The sequence below is a fragment of the Hibiscus syriacus genome, unplaced genomic scaffold (assembly GCF_006381635.1).
Source record: "Hibiscus syriacus cultivar Baekdansim isolate YM2019G1 unplaced genomic scaffold, ASM638163v2 tig00110864_pilon, whole genome shotgun sequence".
NCBI classification, from domain to species: Eukaryota; Viridiplantae; Streptophyta; class Magnoliopsida; order Malvales; family Malvaceae; genus Hibiscus; species Hibiscus syriacus.
This window is the reverse complement of record NW_024062893.1, coordinates 212,008-234,489: the sequence shown is the minus strand read 5'-3', so window position 1 is coordinate 234,489 and position 22,482 is coordinate 212,008. Positions and strand designations below refer to the sequence as shown.

Here is a 22,482-nt window from a genome sequence, read left to right as displayed (position 1 = left end):
AAAAGATGAACATTGGATTATGGCTATGCAAGAAGAATTAAATCAATTTGAGAGAAGTAAAGTATGGACATTAGTTGAAAGACCTAGTAATAAAACTACTGTAGGTACTAGATGGGTATTTATAAATAAGCTTGATGAAAGTGGTAATATAGTGAGAAACAAGGCTAGACTTGTTGCTCAAGGGTATACTCAAGAAGAGGGCATAGACTATGATGAAACATACGCTCCCGTAGCTAGGATGGAAGCAATTAGAATGTTACTAGCATTTGCATGTTTTCATGAATTTAAATTATATCAAATGGATGTTAAAAGTGAATTTTTAAATGGTTTTATAAAGGAAGAAGTGTATGTGGAACAACCTCCAGGTTTTGAAGATTCAAAATTTCCAGACCATGTTCTTAAATTGACAAAAGCTCTTTATGACTTAAAACAAGCTACTAGAGCTTAGTATGAAAGATTGTCAAATTTTTTAATTGAAAAAGGTTTTTCAAAAGGGAAGGTTGACACTACATTGTTTCTAAAGCATAAAGGTAAAGATTTATTAGTAGTTCAAATTTATGTTGATGATATAATATTTGGTTCTGCTAATGATGTTCTTTGCCAAGAATTTTCTAAGTTAATGCAAAGTGAATTCGAAATGAGCATGATGGGGGAGCTCTCATTTTTTCTTGGGACTCCAAATCAAGCAAAGAAAATATGGCATCTTCATCAATCAAGCTAAGTTCGTCAAAGATATGCTCAAGAAGTTTGGACTGGAAAATGGGAAACCTCATGACACTCCAATGAGCTCTTAGATGAAGGAGGTAAATGTGTAGATGTCAAAATTATATAGGTCAATGATTGGCTCTTTGCTTTATCTAACTGCAAGTAGACCAGACATTATGTTTAGTGTTTGCTTATATGCTAGATTTCAATCATGTCCTAAGGAATCACATTTACTAGCTGTTAAGAGAATATTTAGATACCTTAAGGACACTCCTAGTTTAGGACTTTGGTATCCTAGAGACTCTAGCTTTAGCTTGCATGCTTTTTCTGATGCGGATTATGGAGGATGCAAATTAGATAGAAAAAGCACCTCCGGTACTTGCCAATTCCTTGGAAATATGCTAATTTCTTGGTTTTCAAAGAAACAAAATTGTGTTGCATTATCTACCACTGAAGCCGAATACATTTCAGCTGGTAGTTGTCGTGCACAAGTTTTATGGATGAAACAACAACTTTTTGATTATGAAATTGAAGTAGGTACCATTCCTATCAAGTGTGACAATACTAGTGCTATTTGTCTCACTAAAAATCCCATCCAACACTCTAGAACTAAGCACATTGAAATAAGACATCACTTCATTAGAGACCATGTCACTAAGGAAGATGTAGTTCTAGAATTTGTTGATACTTTGCACCAATTAGCGAATATCTTTACAAAACCCTTAGACAAGGAAAGATTTTGGACACTTAGGAGAGAATTAGGTTTGACCAACCTATCTTCACTTAGTGTTTAAAAATAATTTTGGCACTTTTAAGAATAAATGAAAATGCTTATAATAGTAATTTTTGATTGCATTCATTGATATTAGTTAGGGGGAGTTTATGATTCTTGATGAAAAATTAATTTTATGTTCAAATATCGTTTAAAGATTAATTTAATTGTTTGAACATGATTAATTTTCAATATATGAGTTGCCAATACCAATAGAGGAAATTAATTTAGCATTTTGGGTGTTTAAAATCGGATTTTAGCATTTTGGTGCAGAGGGAATCGATTCCCCCTTTAGGGAACCGATTCCCCCTTTGAAGGGGAACCGATTCCCCCCACAGGGTAATCGATACCCCCTGGGGTTCTGGTTATACACGGCAGAACCCTTCAAAATCCTCAAAAAATCCTCTCATTTCTCTTCCGCCGTTCCCTCTCAACTCTCTCCCTATCTCCATTCTTGCCTCAAATCATCGATTTTAATTGGAATTCACTTCAAATATCATCTCCTAAACTTGCAATCATCATTAAAATCGTGCAAACAACATCAAAATCCACTCAATCTCATCCTTCAAGATAAAATTTTCTAAACTCCCTATTTTATTGATTTTGAACATAGGACTTGTTTTAATTAGTTCTAGGATGAACTTTTGATCGGGCATTGATTGTTTAGTGATTAGAAACTAGATATTACAACCAATTTCATCAAAAACACAAGAATTTTCCAAATTTTTTTAAATTTTCGAAATTAAAAAAAATGTTAATTTTCAAATTATTGTGTTTTGATTAAATTATATTGTTGTTATGAAAACTATACATATATTGTTTCTCAAAACCATATTTTTCAAAAGTTTTTCAAAATCTTTTCCCATTAGGATTGATTTAGAGAACCTTGAAATATTGAGGACTCAATTGAGTTTTGGGATTGATTGAATTGCATACATGTGTTTTCTAAATTGCAGGTTATCAATTCTATTCCGATTTCCTAATCCATGTCCAATCCTAAACGTGCTAGGTCATCATCTAGTCGCTCACACCGTCAACCAAATCCACCTCCAAATCCTCCTCCTATTCCAATTTCTAATCCTAATCCCATTGATCCTAACTTGACTATCCAAAATTCATGTTTCAATCATCCTGGTCCTAGAAATCATCGTTTTTGGTATTATCAATATTTCGACTCTTACAAAATCCGGGAAGAACGTATTCCTTCTCGTCAAGCTATGTTAGCTATCAATTTTAAATATCTTCCTCTTTTACAAGAGTGGAAATTTGATAAACTCTTTGACCTTGAACCCATCGTTTACCATCAACTTGTTCGTATTTTTTATTCTAATGTCGTTTGTGTTAAAAACCAAACTGAAACCGAAACCATAGGATTTCGTTCCTACCTCCTAGGACAATTCTTATATATTGACTCGGCTTACATAGCCAATACATTCAAATTAGATAATGATGGTATTTCAAATGAAAAACAGGTTTTAGGATCTCGTTATAAAACAAGGGATAGTGCAAGTGTCTTAGACCTTCATGAACGTTTTCTTCATCTAATGATTTCTTGGTGGTTTCGACCATCCGGAGGTCGTTATTCTACTCTTAGAGCCTTATATCTTTGGTGGTTACATTGTTTCGAAAACAATATTAAAATTAACCTACCTCAGATTATTTTTGCTGAAATTGTTGAAACCGTAAATCTTGTTCCTAACAAGAAACCGTAAATCTTGTTCCTAACAAGAAACTATGTTCATCCCTAGTTCACGGTTGCATTTTGACTATTCTGTTTTCCAAAGCTGGGCTTAGAGTCGGTCTAGATGTCGTTTTCCCCCTTAAGAAACAAATTAACCTTCTCTCCTTAACGAGAGCGGGATGGATTAAGGATAAGGAAACCGGTGAATGGGTTCGATCTTCTGCAAATACTCTGGGAGCTAGTTCTTCACAACCTCCACCCGAAGCTGACGAAGATCTCGATCTTGAGCAATTAATGCGAGACATCGATGAAGCCGAAGATGAGCCTGAGCAGCCCGAGGAACAGCCCGAAGAGCAAGCACAACAAACGCATCAAATGCCTCCATATTTTCAATCCTTTATGGAGACATTCAATTTCCGATACGCTACCATGGATTCACACTTTTCTTCTATAGAGTCCCACTTATCCACAATGGGAGCTCAACAATTAGAAATTCTTCGGGAGATGCGTGCAAACAATGAAGCAACCAACGCGCGTATTAATGACCTCACTCAAGAAATGGCCGCTATGCGAGCTCATTTTCCTCCTCCTGATCCTGATATGTGATTCTATGTTTTGCTTTGAACTCCAAACTTATTGTTTTAACTTTTTGAATATTTTGGAATGTTTGAATTTGTGGATTGATTGACTTTGAATTTGTTTGGATTTATGAATGGTTAGAAATTATCTATTTGGTGTGATTAAACTTATTCATTATTGCATCATTTACTTCATGATTAGATATATGACCAATTTTTCCATTTCACATTAACTATGAATATTGATTATGAAACTAATGGCTAACATTTCTCTTGCTTGTGATCTTAGCAGCTTAAAATATAATCAAATGGCTAAATGATTTCAAAACCTTGTTTAATTCTTTAAAATGTCTTTTTGATTTAACAAAAAAGGGGAGAAGTGTTAAATGTGTTAAATGGGAGAAGTGTTAAAGTAAGGGGGAGTAATTTCAAAACTTGTAATTTCAAAACTTGATTTCAAAATCACAAAATCTTAAAATTACTAAAATGTTTTGTTATATCAAAAAGGGGGAGATTGTTGAAAACATTTTGATATTTCGATATAACAAATTAAGTTAAATGAATTTTAAGATTTTCCAAATGATTTTCTAAGTATATTCGATAGAATTATTCGAATATCAAAACATTACTCCAAATCTTTCAAAGATCATTTTTAATCCTTACTCAAGTGTAAAATTAAGTTTTAATCTTAAAGCAAATTCAAAATAATTTTACAAAGTATTTCGAACTATTTCAAAGCCAAAAATTCCAGATTGCTCAGAGGGAACCGATTCCCCCCCAAGGGGGTACCGATTCCCCCTGAATGATTTGGCTCCGAGAATTCCAGTATGCTCGGAGGGAACCGATTCCCCCCTAGGGGGTACCGATTCCCCCGTGTATAACGGTCGAAATATTTGAATTTTACACTTAGGGAACCGATTCCCCCCACGCTCCAAGCTGTTTTATTAATTGTTTTCACACTAAAACGGCTATATTATTTTCTCTAATCATCCCCAACGTTCACAAGTGATTCAAGGTGTATTTAAGCAAGCTTAAAAGCCATTGATCAATAACAAGAAACATCAAGCAATTAGAATCAAGAGAGAATCAAAGAGAAAGTATCAAACCTCAAGTTTGAGCATTTCAAGCCTATTTTTCATTCAATATTCATTTTGCTTTCAAGAACACTTATTATGCTCAATTGTATTTATTCTTGAGTGTTCTTTCTTTGTTCTAGAATTGTGCAAACATATTTGCCTTGTGAGGTTTTTCTTGTAAGTTTGCAAATTTGCATTTCTCTTTGAGAAAAGAGTGTTCTCAAGAATTGGGGTATATTCTTGATGGAGTTGTAAGGTTATCTCTTTGGCCTCAAAAGAAAGAACAAATTAGTGAATTTGTTGGAAAATCCTTAGTGTGGATAGCTAAGGTAGTGGACGTAGACTTTGGTTGATAAAGTCGAACCACTCTAAATCGCTGTGCAATTTCTTTCAATTTTCTGCAAAAGCTTCCACCAAAATTTTTATTGCCAATTCACCCCCCTCTTGGCCGATTTAGTCAATCGATTAACTCAACAGAGTTCGATTTTGCAACGGCAAAAACTTGATCTTCCTCACCCCCTCACACGTTGGCGGCAATGGAGACAAGATGGACATCGGTGGACTCGAGACGATGCAAGGAACACGATGGTACGAGAGGTGTCGAAAACGGAACAACGGTCAGTGACGAAACGTCGATTAAAGATTTCCCACTAAAAGATGAAAGCTTGAAGAGAGAGAGAATGAAGTTTCCAAAAGAGGAAATTTTCCAGATTTGGAGTTGTATATTCCAAAAAAGGAAAAATGGTAAAATTATGCCATAAGTCATTTAGTTTTTTATACTTTCTGAATTTGGATCCGAATTTAATCAAAATTTTACTTTGGTTCCTGAATTTAGTTAAAATTTCAATTTAGTTCTCAAAAAAATTAAGAAAATTTTAGGCGCTAAGTTGGGGTGTGACAATATTATTCAATATGCTTAGTACTATTCTCATGGATTTTTTAGCCTTTCACTAAGAAGCTTCCAATCACGTAAACCCTCATTTGTTAACAAACTTTTGTTACCAACAAATTTTGAGCAACTTGCAACAAAAACAAAATTCTTTGTCAACATGTTTAGAGTAAACAAACCATTTTCTATCGCTAATCTCACCAATGATCATCTTCCTAGAAAAATAAACATATGAAAAGTGTCTATTATTATCACCAAGAGGAAAGTCAAGATTCAAATCTCTTAATCTTAATGCTCCTTTTCGACTATAATGTCTCTTGTTTTGTTATCAAGATTTGACCAATTGCTAAGATCATAAAAATCCACAAAAGGAATTGCTCGTTATTCATCAATGTCATAATTAGTAGGAAATGTTTGCTCTGCTTCTACATTAATGTCAATATCAATAGAAATATTGGACACATTTGACACATTATTTGGCAAATTAGGCTCATTTTGAACATAATTAGACTGATTTGGACGATCAATTTCAGAATTGTCATTGACATCATCATGTAAACTTTCATTTTGGTGAACCGAATTTTCATGAACTACATTTCTAACAACAAGTCTGTCAATATCACCTTGTTGTGATTTCATTAACTCATCAGTTTGTTTTCTCTTTTTCCTTTTTTTCACTCCTAGATAAATGTTTTTTAGGCAACATTGCACGTAAAAATTAACAAATAAATCAAACACTCAAATCATATTACAAGAAAAAAAAATTAGAAAATGAAACGAGAAGACCTATAGAGCGACGCCCCAACAACCCAATTGCAAGCAACACCAGTAGTTTCCTCTGATTGCATTCCGAAATTTCAAAAACTCTAGAAAGTCCTAATCATGAATACCAAGTAAAACCAGTAAACCATCATCAACTGTCAGACGAACACCGCCAATTCGCCACTGCCCACAATAGATTTCCCGATCTGAAACCCTTAAAGTCTCAATCTTTCTTATAAATTTCAATTGATTGAGGATAAAACTTTTGAGTGATGCATTATTAAATTGTGATTTGACCCTATTTAAATTGAAGAAAAAAAACTTTCATTGTCATTGATAAGAGAAAGTTTAGGAGCTTCGATGTTAATAATGGTTTATTTTTTTTGGGAAATAAGGAATTTTTCCATGAGTTTAATGGTGGGTAGAGATATAGGTATTGAATTCTAGATCTTGGGAAGAGAGAGAAAAAGCAGAGAATTCGAAGAGTTTCTAATGATAGTGATGAAGCAGTCATGATTCAATGGTCTTTTTCTTTTCTATTTTGTCTTAATATGCTTTTTTTTTTTTTCACTAAAACTATTTTTAGAATCAATATTGGGCCCCTTCTCATATTGGGCCCTTGGCCATTGCCCAACCCAGACACCCCTCAGGGCCGGGGCTGAGTCTGACCACCGACCGATTTTACTGCATATAGGCGAGACGTTCATTTCTCTAGCTCAATGGTCCTTTCGGTTTCTTGCTAGTTGGGTCAAGCACTCGGATTTCAGTAAACTCATTAAGGACAAATGGTCCCCAGTAGATAACATAGCTAACTCTATTTCCTTTATTTCTAATGAACTAAAGTTGTGGAATAAGACATATTTGGACACATTATTCACAAAAAGAAAAGTCTAAAGAAGCAACTTGAGGAGATTCAACATCAGATGGATTTCTCTGGTCATGATCATTTATTTTCCAAGGAGCTCGAAATCCGGACTAAACTCGAAGAGGTTCTTGATCAAGATGAGATTTTATGGCAACAAAAAGCGAGAAGTGCCTGGCTCATAGATAGGGACCGCAATACAAAGTTTTTACACAGTCGTGAATTCCAACGTCGCAAGTCTAATCGAATTTTGGCTCTAAAGATTAAGCCTGGGGATTGGTGTTACAATGACGACACAAGGAAGCCATTGAGTTCTTTTCCAGTCTTTACCGTGACGATGGAAGGGTCTTGAACAACTTCCCTATTAGAGGAGCTTTTCCCAATATTTCCACAACTGACTAAAGTATTCTTAATGCTAGTGTCTCGGATGAGGAGATCAAGAATGCTCTCTTTGAGATGAATCCATTCAAGTCCCAAGGATGGTTTGCATTCCTAATTCTTTCAAAGCTAATGGCATATAGTGGGTAATTCTGTGTGCTCTTGGGTCAGAAGTATTTTTGAAGGTAACCGCATTGATTCGAAGCTCAATAAAACTCTCTCGGTGCTCATCCCAAAATTACGAACCCGAAAACTTTGTTGATTTTTGGCCTATTAGTCTGTACTCGGTCTTGTATAAACTGAAAATAGAAATCATTGTCAACAGATTCAAGCCCATTCTTCCAAAACTCATAGGCCTGAATCAAGCTAGCTTCATAGTCGGGCGTAACATCACTGATGATATCATTATAGCCCAAGAGATTGTCCACTCAGGCAAAAATCAGTGGATGGTTATTAAAGTGGATCTTTAAAAGGTCTATGATCGGGTGAACTGGAATTTCCTGTCTGGTTCTATTAAAGGCATGGACTGCCCGGATAACATTCGATGTATTATTATGGATGCAGTCTCTACTTCCACCACGCAAATTCTTTGGAATGGAGAGGCTAGCTCACAGTATCTGCTATGTGATGGACTTTGACCTTTGGGATCCGATGGTTCTCTCCCGTGGAGGCCCTCGTTTATCTCACTTATTTTTTGCAGATGATCTTATCGTCATGTGCAAAGCTTCAGAAAACCAAGCCACCCTTCTTAGAGCTACCTTGGATCAATTCAGCAGTTTTCTGGCCATAAAGTCAATCCCAACAAGTCTAAGGTCTTTTTCTTGGCTAATACAAGCGACAATATGACAGATATCATCTATAATCGTTTGGGTTTCCAACGTTCGTATGACTTTGGTACGTATCTTGTTTCACAAAAAAGTCACCAAAAGAACTTTCCAATTTATAGTTGATAAAGTCAAGCAACAAATTAAGCAATTGGGTGGCTTTCAAACTATCTATGGCGGGCTGAGTCACGCTTGTTAAAGCTACTCTCCTGGCTACCCCAAATTATTTTATCCAGACTGGCTATCCCGAAAGGCATATACGATCAACTCAAGCAAATTGCTCACCGTTTTATCTGAGGAGGCTCAAGTAACAATCCAAAACCCGCCCTCATTAGCTGAAGAATTGCTGTCAACCTCACACTCATGGTGGTCTTGGCATCCGATCCCTCCATGCCCAAAGTGAAGCGTTTCTCACCAAACTGGGGTTTAATTTCATTACTAATCCCGATGCTTTATGGGTGAAAGTCGTGCGCTCTAAATACAAAGTCCATAGTAATATTCCCTTTCAAGCGGTGTCTAACACTGGCTCCTTTGTCTGGAAATGTTTGTCCCATGTTTGGAACTTCATTCAGGAGAATACTTGTTGGTCGATTGGAAACGGGCGTAGCACTAACTTCTGGTTCGATGCTTGGATCCTTGGTCAAAACGTTTTAATGGCAGCTGATAACACGACCCATCTTGCCTACCCCTGTGCCACTGTTCGCGATTTTACCACTGCTGATAATACTTGGGATAGGTAGCGTCTCGAAACCTCTTAGTGAGGAGATGATGCGCTGGATCATGGCTATCCCAGCCCCTACTGATGAGATGGGAGAGGACCGACCAACTTGGAAATGGGACCGAACCGGCGCCTGCACTGTAAAATCTGCTTATATAAGCAGTCAACATATTAACTGTAATGCTAGTGACAAAATCTGGAATATTGCTTGGAATTATGAGGGTCCCCAAAGAGTGAAACATTTCGTATGGCTCGTTCTTCACCAACTGATTATGACCAACGCTGAGAGAGCCAGAAAAGGATTTACTACGAGCACCCTTTGTCCTGTCTGCAACAATGGAGACGAAACCATTCTTCACGCGTTACGGGACTGCATGTCGGTTCGAGCTATTTGGGAAACCCTAATCCCCAACCAGGCCAAGATAAGTTTCTTTCCCTCAAATTTGTTTTCTTGGCTTTCTTCTAATTTGTCCATGAACGCAGATTGGGACCAAGTGGATTTCTATTGGAGACATCTTTTTGGCATTCTTACCTGGAGATTCTGGGAGCAGCTTAACTGCATGGTCTTTAATGGCCAAATCTGGTCTACCCCAGAAATTGTTCAATCAGCTTGGACTTGGGCGAAAACCATCTGACAAAACCAAGCTAAAGAATCCCAGCGGCACACCAACAACCGTCGATTACACGGCTGGTTACCGCCTCCTGCCAATGTTATATTAGCAGTTAAATTCAGTTATATTAGCAGTTAAGCCAACCGACTTGCTGACACCATAGCTCATCTTGAAAATGACGACCACTTGGGGCTTACCGTTCTTCAAAGATCACCGACTTAATTGCTGTCAATTTTTAATGTTGAGCGTCCCAGAACAAGTAGTAGTTAACCCACTAGTTTCATCATAGTGGCTTTCTTTGTTACCAAATAATAATAATAAGAGAATACAAACTACAAAATTTTAAGAGGTTAAAATATATTTTTAATAAAAATATTTTATTAATTTAAAATACAAACTAATTTAAAATTTTTAAAAAAACGATTATTCCAATCATTCCTTCAAACTGTCCCAATCATTCTTCAATTTATCCTGACTTACCCATAAAAATTACATACGTCATTATATACAATATTTTTAAGATTTTGAAATTTATCTTTTTTTGTTTGCGTTCACATTTGAGTCATTTAATTAAATAACAATTTATATGATTTTGTTAAGAATGTGTGCTTAGTACTTAACAGTATGATGTATGAGTTTAGAGCTATAAAACAAATCATGTGGCTTTGAAGTTGTGCAATATGAGAAGAAGAAATCGATAATATTTATATTTTTTTTTATAGGAATAGGATACCTCATTAAAAACCTCCCTCTTAGTAGTCCTCAACCCTAAGGCAAGAACCAACTAGCGGAAGGAGGAAAATAGTACATCATTTTATTGAAGATAAAGTAATTACATAAAACTTAAAAACACTCCTTCAAAATACATAAGACATAAAAAACGAAAATATTTATTGGTCATCATGAACTTATGGCATGGGTTAATCTTTGTTATTTAATGGTTAAATAGAGGAGGTAAGTCATATAATGATTATAAAATGGCAGTCAAAAGATGAAAACGTACAAAATATAAAACCATTGACTAGCTAGAGTAAAGCAGATCACGTGACACGTTGTGGCGACCCGGACCGACAAGTGAAAGTGTATATCTTAGTGAGTTTTTAGAATTCGTAATCGTTACATTAACATCTACTCTAGTTTTTGTGATGGTGTTGGCCTCCTAAAAGTACATCAACCACACTCCAAAAACCCTATCATTTGTCTCTCTGCTTCAAATTTATCACTAAAACTACACCTCAACAACTAATGTATCCCACAACAATAACAAACAAGCTTCTCTTCATGAGGAATCTCGCTAGATCGAATTCGGATCTTCTTTTTGCAGGTTTCCCACAAACAGAGTAAACAAAGTTTGGGTTTTCGATGCTTGGATGTGAGGTTTATGCAAAGAACCATACCTTGATGAAGATTGCAAGGGCCATTTGCAACAAGAATGCTGCGACCACCATCATTCTGAGATCGTTCGGCCCCTCGATGTAAGTTCTTAAATTCAAGGCAACAAAGCATGATGAGGCCGTACCGGCGATGAGTATAATGATCCATCGGAGGATCTCAAGTGGAATAAGCAGTATGATCTGCAAATATGTTACAAACTACAGCTCAGATGACTGTAAAAGAACAAATGAATAACTAATAACTTCGATGTTCATACTGATGCAAATGTGACTCTAAGAATCCAGTGCACATCTGGACAGGAGTATAGGTATAGGTATATGACCTTTTGAAAAATTTCCAAATACATGGAATAACTTAGAAGGGCAGACATACCCGACTCGACTCGAAGTAACGGTCTATATATGCCCACCACAAGATTCAAGGAAGCATCAATGAGTTTGCTATAACTTACCGCAGTTGGAACGAAAATGGAGAGCGAATAACCCCACATGCACCAAAATCGTACAAGGCTAGCATTTGAACCCAGATATTGAAGCAAGAAGTAAAATGCCACTGGCACCACAACTGCATAACCATAGATTCCAGAAGCCGCTGCATTTATATAGCCAACATCAAAGCTCCAAGAAGTGGTACCATCAGTGTGCTTTTGCATAAGGTATGTGGCACAGTTTCCAAAGGAAGCAAGCGCAAAGACCAAGGTTGTTGTGATCCAGATAAGCCCATAACTGACATACAGAAAAATATCAACCAACAAACTAATTTAACAGATGATCATGACACTTACAGCTGCACATTATTTCACCTTTATCAAGTTATGGCTGTTACATTGTCAAGATTTCTACATGATCAGATTTATATTTCACCAATCACCATTAACAAGGAATTGCACTTTACCACAGATTACAACAAAACGGACCATGTATCTGGTTACCTTTAATAATAATCCATCAGATCAGAATTTACAGCTTTTACCCCAGCACTATCCGTTAAGCAACATGCTGATTAGCTATACCAGGAAAGATCCTTTGATTTAAGGCAAACCATCCATGATCTCGCTATCAAACAACTCATTGAAGAATCCCCTTCTATGAGACAAATAAATGCTACAAAATCCTATGTATTCTGACTTCCATAATTGAATGACTCATCTATCTCTTTACTCTCTGTATTCCTATTTTCTTTCTCAATGAATAACTTCGTTTTATCAACCAATTTGCAAAGATAACCAGAAATGCGAAAGCTAGAACTAAAATCAGAATAATAGCTATTGATAAAACAAATTATGCAACCAATGTGTGCTTAAATATTTTGTATTTCTGCTTGCCTTTACTCCCTTTAGATAACACCACATGCACTTATTATGTTTAGAATGCTTCTTTTAATTTTCTCTGTCTTTCCTACTTGTTATGATTCATATCAAAATAAAGAACCAAATAACTGAAGTTTCTAACTTGGTAAGTTTGCAAATAAGATCAGTGAGCTCATCCTGACTTCCAAAAAGCTTATTTCTTGCAAACAAAAGATTGCCAAGTCAATGGTTGCTTTGATTGCTTGCAATCCACTTTTCATCCCAATTTATATCAACCACATATAATACGATTTTATAAGGAATAAACCCCCCATGAACTTTTCTCCTCCAATTGATAATTTCCAAAAAGAACAATGACGAAGCTTTTGTGCAGCAGTTGTTTCACCCATATTGAAGAATGTCTCATTCTATGATACAATGGGGAGCAACAGAAAGAAAAAATTGGTGATTTTTTGTGTGTGTGGGGGGGGGGGTGAGCATACTCACAGATCAGGGTTAGCATCGATCTTGCTGAAAAAATCTCCAGTGGCAGGAAAAAAGGAACATATCAATCTGTATATGACAACATCAGTATCCACATTAAAATACTGTGTGTATGATGAGATACTAAAAACTCCCTTCCAATTATTTGCTGCCTGTTGTTCAAAATCTTCTGCATAGAATAATCGAATGGATAATTAAACATTAAGGCTACTTAAGTAACACTAAACAAAAGCATTAAATATTACCATAATGGAATAGCATTTAACTACGACAATAGTACTTAACTTCGGACGAGGCATTGCAATTGATTACATCAATTACATGAAGATATGGAATTATAATTTTTAAAAATATTCACAATGCTCCATCTAATAAAAGGAGATTAGTGTCAATAAAAACAACAGGTAATTATTTCCAGGCATAAAAGAAAACGTAACAGTACATTGCAGTGTAATCTCTCCATTCAAACTTAAAGGGCATTGAAAATATCAGACATCCTTGCTGAATACCCCTTATTATACCATATGGAACTTCCAGAAAGAAGAACCACACAGGTCAATGACCAAACTTCTGATTAAGGATAAGCAAAACTCGGCTCAAAAAAATTGAATTTTTTGACTCATCTAAACATTATTTTTTTTTAAAATTCAAGTCAAGTTATAAAATAGGACTCGAATAACTCAAAATTTTTAATAATTAGTAGATTGATTTCCAAGTTCGAGCCAGGCCCCTTAACTCCACATGATATATGTATATCACATATAAAAAATTAAGAAATATATATATATATATATATCAAATATGGTTATAGAAAACCGTTCAAACTGGAATCAATTAGTACCATAACACTATAAGTATTTACATCCAAATTTAATCAGAAACTTAAACAACTTGACTTAACTCGAATTTTATAAACTCGACTCGACTCAAAACTATTTCAAATAAAATTTGAGTTATAAAATATGATTTGTCAACTTGACTAACTCAAATTTTTTTGACTCGAATTGATCGAATACTCAGCCTACTTTTGATATCTCAACTCTAGATGCAAAGATTTTGGAAGTTTTTCTTTCTTACCGTTACATTCACTAGAACCGCTCTTTAATACAATGAACATTGCAAATATAGCAGATTTCAAATATATAATAAAAAATGATGAGTTTAACTAAGTATTACTTTTTTATGGCAAGGGAATAAATTAAAAGAAATAAGAAAAAAATATACCAGTAGGAGCTTCAAGAGTTTGATAACCTCGACCACTACCCCCTCCACTTCCATTATTTGGAGGGAAAATTTGCAAATTCGCTTCAGGAACTGTACGATTTCAACAAAAGAAAAAAACAAAAACAAGTTCGTCAATGCTGTAAAAATACTTTTCGAGAAACTATAAGTTAAAGAAAGAAAGAAAGAAAACCTTCATACGAGGCCTTCTTTTCTCCATTGGCAACAGCCTGAGATTCGAATGAAATTGAAATCAAGTCAAATCTTTGAAGATTTAATTCTATAAAGAAAGAAAAAGAAATAAGGACATACAAATAAAATGAAAGAGGAAAAGTAAGAAGCTTACGGGAACTGAGCCGAGCAAATGAGAGGTACTAAGATTTGAATACGATGATTCCTCCATTGAAAACAAGAGATCCAACTGAGAAATTAACAGAATTCCTTTTAAAGTATCTCTTTTAGAAATAATTGTTTTCTTTTAATGGATTTTTTAAAAGGACAAAAACGATGCGTTTATTGGAAGCAACGGAGAGGACGACGACGGAAGGATAAAGAAAAAATAATTGACTGAAAACTTCTTCTGGGGAGCTTGGATCTCCCCCAGACACGCGCCTTTCTGGAGCGTTGCGTTTACGACTACGTTTTATTGATTTTCCAACGAGGTTCAAATGATTTGGGCTAATAATGGGCCTACTTTAATGGTATAAATATTCAGATAATTCATGTACGGGAAATACAAATTACATTGTATAAGTAAAAATCAGTTTATTAAAAATCAATAATAATAGGAGATTCATGAATTAATAGTGATAAGAATGCTCATATTATTCTATTTTATATAAGTTTAAATCTCAATATTTACCTTAGAATGTGATATTTGTACTTAACAAAGAAATTAATAATAAATGAAACCTTATAAAATTGATTGATTTCACACCAGTAAATACCTACACTTGAAATTGGGGGTTGGTGAAAAGTATGAGTAGAAATTAATATATTAGCGGTAAAAAAATTAAACGAATGATTTAAAAATGAATCTCTAAACGAATGATTTAGATCAAAATGGTAAAAAGAAATCAACAGAATCGTAACTCCAGAGACCTCACCTTCATCAAGCATAACTAATAATCCAATGTTCATGATATTCACTCTGTTCTATAATGTAAAAGGGGCTTAAATCCAATAAACAAAGCAAATTCCAGCATTGGTATCAACAAGTTTATATGAATTATTAGACAATCATAACACTTGCAATGGCTAAACATTGAAACACCAAACAGTGTTCGAAAATATCATGAAACCTTCAGTATAATAAAACGGTTCATGGCGCCATTGGAAAATCCCAAATTTCAACCGAAGAAAAATAAGGAAGTGGAATCATAAAGCAAAGTTCAGTAGAAAAGAAAACCACAGTTTGATTCAGACAGCTGAATCGATAATCATTCAAAACTCCAAAATCATAACCAAAATAATCATAACTAATATCCAACAATTACTGAAATATAAAATATAATATTCATACGGTAAAAGTTCAACAATATTAAAAATTTATAAAAATTCTATGAGTTGTGAAATGTATTTTAAGAATCATAATTTTTAAAAATATTTTTTATAATTTTAAAAATAAATTATGAGTTTTCATGTATATTTTTTTGAAATTATAATTATTGCTTAAAAATATTAGAGAAATACCAAAAATATTTTGTGCAAAATATATTTTTATTTTGACTCTTGCATTGCAAGATGAGGATTTGATAAGCCTAAACATATGTAGTGATTACAGGGAACTCAGATCTACCAAGGTATAAGCCTCTAAAAGCTTCATTTTTCAATCAATTGAGAAGCATTTCTATACATTTTTCAGAGAATCTGAAAATCTCTTAAACCCCGCATTTGTACTCTTCATTTAGTATGTATGATTCTTTCCCCATCTTTTTACCCATTTTTACACAAATGATATCCAAGAATCAATTTTACTTTAAAATACAATGACCTGTACCGATGAAACAGCAAGGTGATCGGAAAAGGCATTCACTAACCGGACGCAGTAATGCAGTTCAATCAGCAGCAGTCAAAGCAATTGACGAAGCTGATAGTTTTCTTTCCGAAGAAACTTAATCTCTTCCATCAGTTCAGATTGGTACTGTAGAATGGAGCTCATCACACGAGACATCTCCATCTGTTCAACAGTCCCACATTTAGAGCTGTGAATATTCCCAAATGCCAAAGCAATAAGAAAAACAAAAGAGGATAGGAAGATACCTCCTGCCTGTGGAATTGTCTTAAGATTTCACTATGAAGGTTCCTCAGATCTCCATGAATGGATTTCGGAAATGATTTGAGGGTTTCTTCGAGAGTACGTTGAAATAGCTGAAGAGTGAAGTTACTTCCTTACTGGGGATCAGGTTGAAGAGCCTAGTGGGGTTGTTGCGTTCCTCCCTGTTAGTCAGAATCAACAATCCATCGTGACCAAAGAAAACTATGAAAATCATAGAAGTTCCTAAAATTTATTCATCATGGTTGGCTTCACCATTTCAATGTGTGAATGATAGCAGAATACAAAAAATGGTGAAACCATCCATGGTGAGCAGACCAAGCAGGATGATTGCTCAAGCTAGACTTCCATTCTTAAAAGACCTACATAATAATAAAGTAAATGTAGAAGCCAACATTTATTTAACCAAACCAGGTTCTATACATTCATAGCTGGAAGAATTCTTGATTCCGCTGAAGCAAATGAATCGGACTTCAAGAACAAGCTATTCAACAGCTCTTCTCTGGTTTCATCTCCGGTTTTCTTTGTTTTTGGGGAAGCCACCAACAGGGACGTTCCATCACTGAACGCAGATGCATTGCTAATTCTCTCGGCATATGTTGAAAACCTTCCAGACAGTGCTAAAGATAGTTTTGGTGAATCAAGGCTGCCTGCTCCAGTAATACCTTTTGAACCAAGAGATGCAAACATGGAGCTGGAGAAGTGGTCTGGAAATCCCACTTAAGTTTCATGATTTGAAGTGACATCTTTTGCGTGCAAGTTCTCATAGCTTATGTCAGAACTTGTTAGCGAGCTAACACTCATCTGACTGAGCATTGAAGACTGAGATTGTCCAGAATAAAAAAAGCTAGTTGTCAGACCACCAGAAGCCTCCATTCCAAATCGAGATGGCAGAAGGCGAAGGTGAGCAAATTTATCAGATATCTTCTCACCACCCCAAGATCCTGGAGTAGTCATGGAGGCCTCTTCACTCTTGGATGATGTTGAAGACATAGATCCTAATGATGTAAAAGATCTTGTGTCAACCTGCACAAAATGTGGTATACAAACATCTTTATGGGGGACAGAGGCGAGAAATGAACATTGTCAGAAACAAGAGCTTTCTGCAGAATAACAAGTCTGATATTTTCTATGGTAGCCAAATTCTGCTTCTTGGATAATAAAACCAAATTCATCCAACAAAAAAGGTCTGATATAGTAAATCTTAGATATACTTAAAACATGTAAACCCAATTTGTTAGTATGTATTTAAAACAAATGTAATCTATTTTACTTGTTGATATGCACACTCAAAATGCTACAAACATCCAAAACAATGAGCAAAAGGACAATTTACATTCTAAGTGAAAATGAGCACTAATTATAAAACTAACTACATTATCATAGAACATTGCCATGAAAATTTAGAGTAAATATCCTGTACAAAAAAAGTAAAATAAACAAGCCATGCAAAAATGTATGCATAAGAAAATATGAAAATGCGTAAAACCTGCGAGACATTGAACTGGGCTTCCAATCAAAAATTGGGTGATCACGAGCTCCATCATCTGCAACACCAAACCTCCTGCTAGAGGCAAACAGAAGGGAGGAAGGCTTCTTATCAGTGAGTAGATGCTCTTTCTTTGCACCATCATGATTATCCCACAGCTTATCTAGTGAGGGTTTAATTGGTTGAACATCCACGACCGGGGAAAATACATCCATATCATCCTTGAGATTGTATTTAGAACGTGGAGCATGTAGCCTCATCAGTGTTCCCCCTGGCCACATATGGCTTTTGATGTGGAGTTTGCATAGAAAAAGGCAGATTGATTGTACTTGATACTAATCCACTACTTGTAACAGGAGATAATTCTGCGGGACCTGAGCGGCTAGTGATAAGAGAGCCAGAAATTGCTGTGGATGCTGAAAGGTTTGTTGATGTCACAGATGGAAGTGGGTCAGGCATAAGAACTGAGTCCTCCACTGCATCTCCCAAGAGCGCAGTTTCAGCAGTGCAAGTTCTCTCATTAACAATTGCTGGTTTTGATCTTTGCCAGCATAAACTTGAAACAGCCTGATGGATGCAATAAACACTTAGGATTTGAAATGACTAAAGGAATCAGGGTTCTTACTTTAAATTCATGACCTAACAATAAGATTATCATTATTTTGTTCCATTTACAAAATATCTTTTAAGTTGGAGCACAAACAAGCAAGCAGTGAGAGCATATTACATATCACTAATTCCATTATAAAACATGAACCTTTATACTAATACAATTCAAATCCTACATCGAGTTAAGAGTTCTTTGAAAAAAAGTAGGAAAGCGGGTGCAAATGACTAGTAATTATCATGTCTGGGTTTCTTCTATTAAGAAGTGTGATACGTAGAGGAAAAGAGAACCCACCTCAGAACTACTATAAGCACGGAAGACAGTAAAAGGCTTTAGTTTCCCCCGAATATCATAAAACACCACACTACCATTATTGGTGCCAGCTGCCAGTGTCCAACCATCATCTCTAAATGCCAATGAAGTGAAAGGTGCCTCATGAGACACGAAAGATGAGGGTCTTCTAGACCCTGAATCATAGGTAGATTCTTATCCAACCCGACACTAACTTTTAGCTGTCAGAAAGGAAGAAGCAACTTGTAGCGTCAGAATATTTAACAAATTTTTGAAAGATGTCCAAAACATAAAAGAAAGATTACTTCATTTTGAACTCCCAAAAAGTCTCAGCCTTTTTCTTTAATTAATCCTGGAATAAGTAGAAGAGAATAAAAAAGAAATAGCGAGACCTTATCATTGGATGGTGAGAAGCTAATTCCAGTTGTGGGCGCAGAGTGCTGCTTCAACCAGGAAACCTGTAAAAGGCAAATGAATTAATTATCTATTTAAAACGGCAAGAATATTGAGAGAGAGAGAGAGAGAGAGAGAGGAGAACCTTTGGGCTACGACCAGTGGTATCCCATAAATGGATAGATCCATCATCACCAGCAGTCACCAAAAGGGGTCGACTGGTCCGTGAATAATCAAGTACACTAAGTACCTGGTCTTAAAATCCATCACAGGAAAATTAGCTTGCAAACAAGAATGAGAACTTAGCATATGCACTCATGTGCAACAAACTAAACAACCTTTTCATTAGGATCTTTTAGTTCAGCAGCCCTAGCCCTGGAAGCAAGGTTATGAAGAATGAGATCTCCACTTTGGCTGATGGAGGCCAAATGCTCGTCTTTGCAATTGTACATAACACCTGTTATTGTGCTCGTATGACCCCTTAATCATTTAATGCAACGCTTCATTTGCAAATCCCATATCCTTACAACTTGACCACTTCCCCCTGAACAAATGTATCTAGACCCCTTGTTGCTAAAGCTAATAGCTAAAATAGACTCCTGTGAAAAGGTGGGGAGTTTTACTTGATTAATTTAAGTGTGAAAGCCCATGGCAATGATTGTAAAGACTTTCATAGTGTTGAAACCAATCAAGGACTGGCATTAAATACATCCAACTTTCGGTATCATCAATGACTAATTAATTTTGGATGATTGACGTAAAAACTTGACGGTTTTAGTTTTGCAAATGAGAGCACATGATTTTTCTTATATATAAATATAGCATCTAAGTGGACAGTCAATCAACAAAGACTGCACGTCCATAGGTAACTTCTATTTCATCATGTACACGAATGTAGTATCACATCGAGAAAAATATAGTTAGATAAAAAACATAAAACAAATTGAAATTGGATTTAACATACTCATCTCAATAATCATATCAAAATCTACAACGGTAATATTCAAATTTTTCTCTGCAATTTGACAATGTGCTAAACCTAAAGGAGGATTACCTCAATGTTTCTCCACAATCAGTCCCAGAAACCAGAACTGTCCACATCCTCTGCCCATTGTTCCGCCACAAAGATATCTTCTTATCTTCTCCGGCACACGCCACCACTAAATCTGTCATAACAGCAACTCAGCATAAATTAATTCAAACAAGCATAAAAAAGAACTGAAACTCTCTGCGTAAGTGCTAAATTAATATTTAATAAAGTTCTGAACCAAAAAAAAATAAGTGAAAAAATCACAGCAATCGAACAGATCGTAGCAACAGAAACGGGGAGAGAATAATTTAAAATTAAAAAAGAGCTTACTAGTGTGGTTCCACTTAACCGAATTAACAAAGCAATTCGGAGAAGGCGAGTAACTTAGAACACAAGAATCGTTCGGTTCAAGCTTAATGTCGAAAATCCTAACGGTGTCGCCGCCTCTCGTAGCTAGCAACTCCAGCGACGGATCCAGTAGACCCATTATAATATTTATGTAATATAAAGAAAGATTATCCTCCAGGAAAACTTAGGGGATGATGAAAACTTAAGGGGAAATGAGAATTTGGGATATAAATGAAAATCAATTCAAAACTTAGTTGATGTTAATTGAACTTGGCAGTTAAGTAAACCCTACAGAGATTAAGACGAAAAAGAGAAAGAAGACTGCGCGAAAAATATTTTAAACTATCGAGGCGATGGCGAAGCATGCCAAGCCAGGGCATTCTGGTTCCCTTCCAATCATATATTCTAAAAATATTCTAATATATTGAGAATGTGAGATAAACAACACTGGTGGTATCTTATATTTTTTGTTTACTCGATTTTGCAAAGAAAAAGAATTGGTCACTTTTGTTTTCGGTGTCTTATTTTGGTATTAGCTCCCGTTATTTTACTGATGTAAAGATGATTAAATTTTAACTTGACACTTGAATTTTATAAATAATTCAAATGTAACTTTAAAATTTACATACAATTTTAATTTAACCCCTAAACTTAATATAAAATAACAAATTAACCCTAAATTCAATCGATGATTGTTGTTGGATACTATTAGACACAAAATTTATGTTTCACTCTTTTTGACCTCCCAAACACAAATTCAATGTATATTTCATCGAAAAATTACAGATCAAAATAATTTTTTTGAAAAGATACAATTTTAAATTAATATAAAATTTGAAAATTAAATTAATTTATGAAAAAATCTAACTGAACAGTACCAATTTTAACTCTATTAATTTTTTTTTGGTAAAGTACACAAATGGTCTACATACTATAGGGTATTATTTTATTAAGTCTATTGATTATTAAAAGTTATAAAATGGTCCTCCGACTATAGAACGTTACTTTGTTAAGTCCTTTGACTATTAAAAGTTACCAAATGATCACTCTACTATTCATTATGTTCTAAACTCATCCTTTTCAGTTAAAATTTGACGGTCATCTAAGCTGGACGTTAACATGATAACTGTGATATGATAGTCATTTGAGATTTTGTTATCAAATTTTATCATATCACAGTCAGTAGGTTAATGTTCAACTCAAAATACCGTCAATTTTTTAACGAAAAAGACAAGTTTGGAACTTAATGAATAGTTATATAACCATTTTGTAATTTTTAATAGGCGAGAGACTCAACAAAGCAACACTCCATAGGCAGAGGATAACTTTATAACTTTTAATAGTCGGGAGACTTAATAAAACAATACTCTATAGTCAATGGATCATTTGTTTACTTTACCCTGATTATTTAAGAACCACATAGCTGCAACGTGGGGTTGAAAACTCTACATCATTAACAAATGAAGTTACAAGGACAAAAGAAAATCGAGAATAATGACATATATAAAGTGAAACAAATTGGGGATTTAATTATATCTTTCGATAATATTTCTTCAAGTTGCATGGGCTCGTGAGACTTAAACTCGTTTGATCTTTGACGGGATCATTATTATTCTACAATTAATCTTACTGCAAAATTATATATGTTTACTTAGAAATTTCTTTCTACAAAATTATATGTATCTATTTGGAAATTCTCGAGTTAAAGTATTGACAGATAATAGTATTTGAGAATTCTTTTATATCTTCTTGTTCGAATGAAGCAAAATTTGGGACGATCGATGA

General features: G+C 35.0%; 1 protein-coding gene and 1 pseudogene across 2 annotated transcripts; both read right to left on the bottom strand.

Moving 5' to 3' along the window:
• Positions 1 to 10,927: 10,927 nt before the first annotated feature.
• On the bottom strand, positions 10,928 to 14,812 carry LOC120143787 (protein YIPF1 homolog). 2 transcript variants are annotated; one of them, XM_039158021.1, is made up of 7 exons: positions 14,783 to 14,812; positions 14,611 to 14,686; positions 14,458 to 14,494; positions 14,268 to 14,357; positions 13,047 to 13,212; positions 11,703 to 11,976; positions 10,928 to 11,430 (listed from the first exon to the last, which is right to left on the bottom strand). In XM_039158021.1, exons 2-7 carry the CDS (start codon positions 14,665 to 14,667, stop codon positions 11,236 to 11,238), a joined length of 819 nt encoding a protein of 272 aa, XP_039013952.1. In that variant the 5' UTR covers positions 14,668 to 14,686; positions 14,783 to 14,812; the 3' UTR covers positions 10,928 to 11,235. The 2 variants fall into 2 exon arrangements, with proteins under 2 accessions (XP_039013952.1, XP_039013951.1); XM_039158020.1 differs by lacking the exon at positions 14,783 to 14,812 and having other exon boundaries at positions 14,611 to 14,770.
• Positions 14,813 to 16,156: 1,344 nt separating this feature from the next.
• On the bottom strand, positions 16,157 to 21,061 carry LOC120143797 (annotated as a pseudogene).
• Positions 21,062 to 22,482: the final 1,421 nt, after the last annotated feature.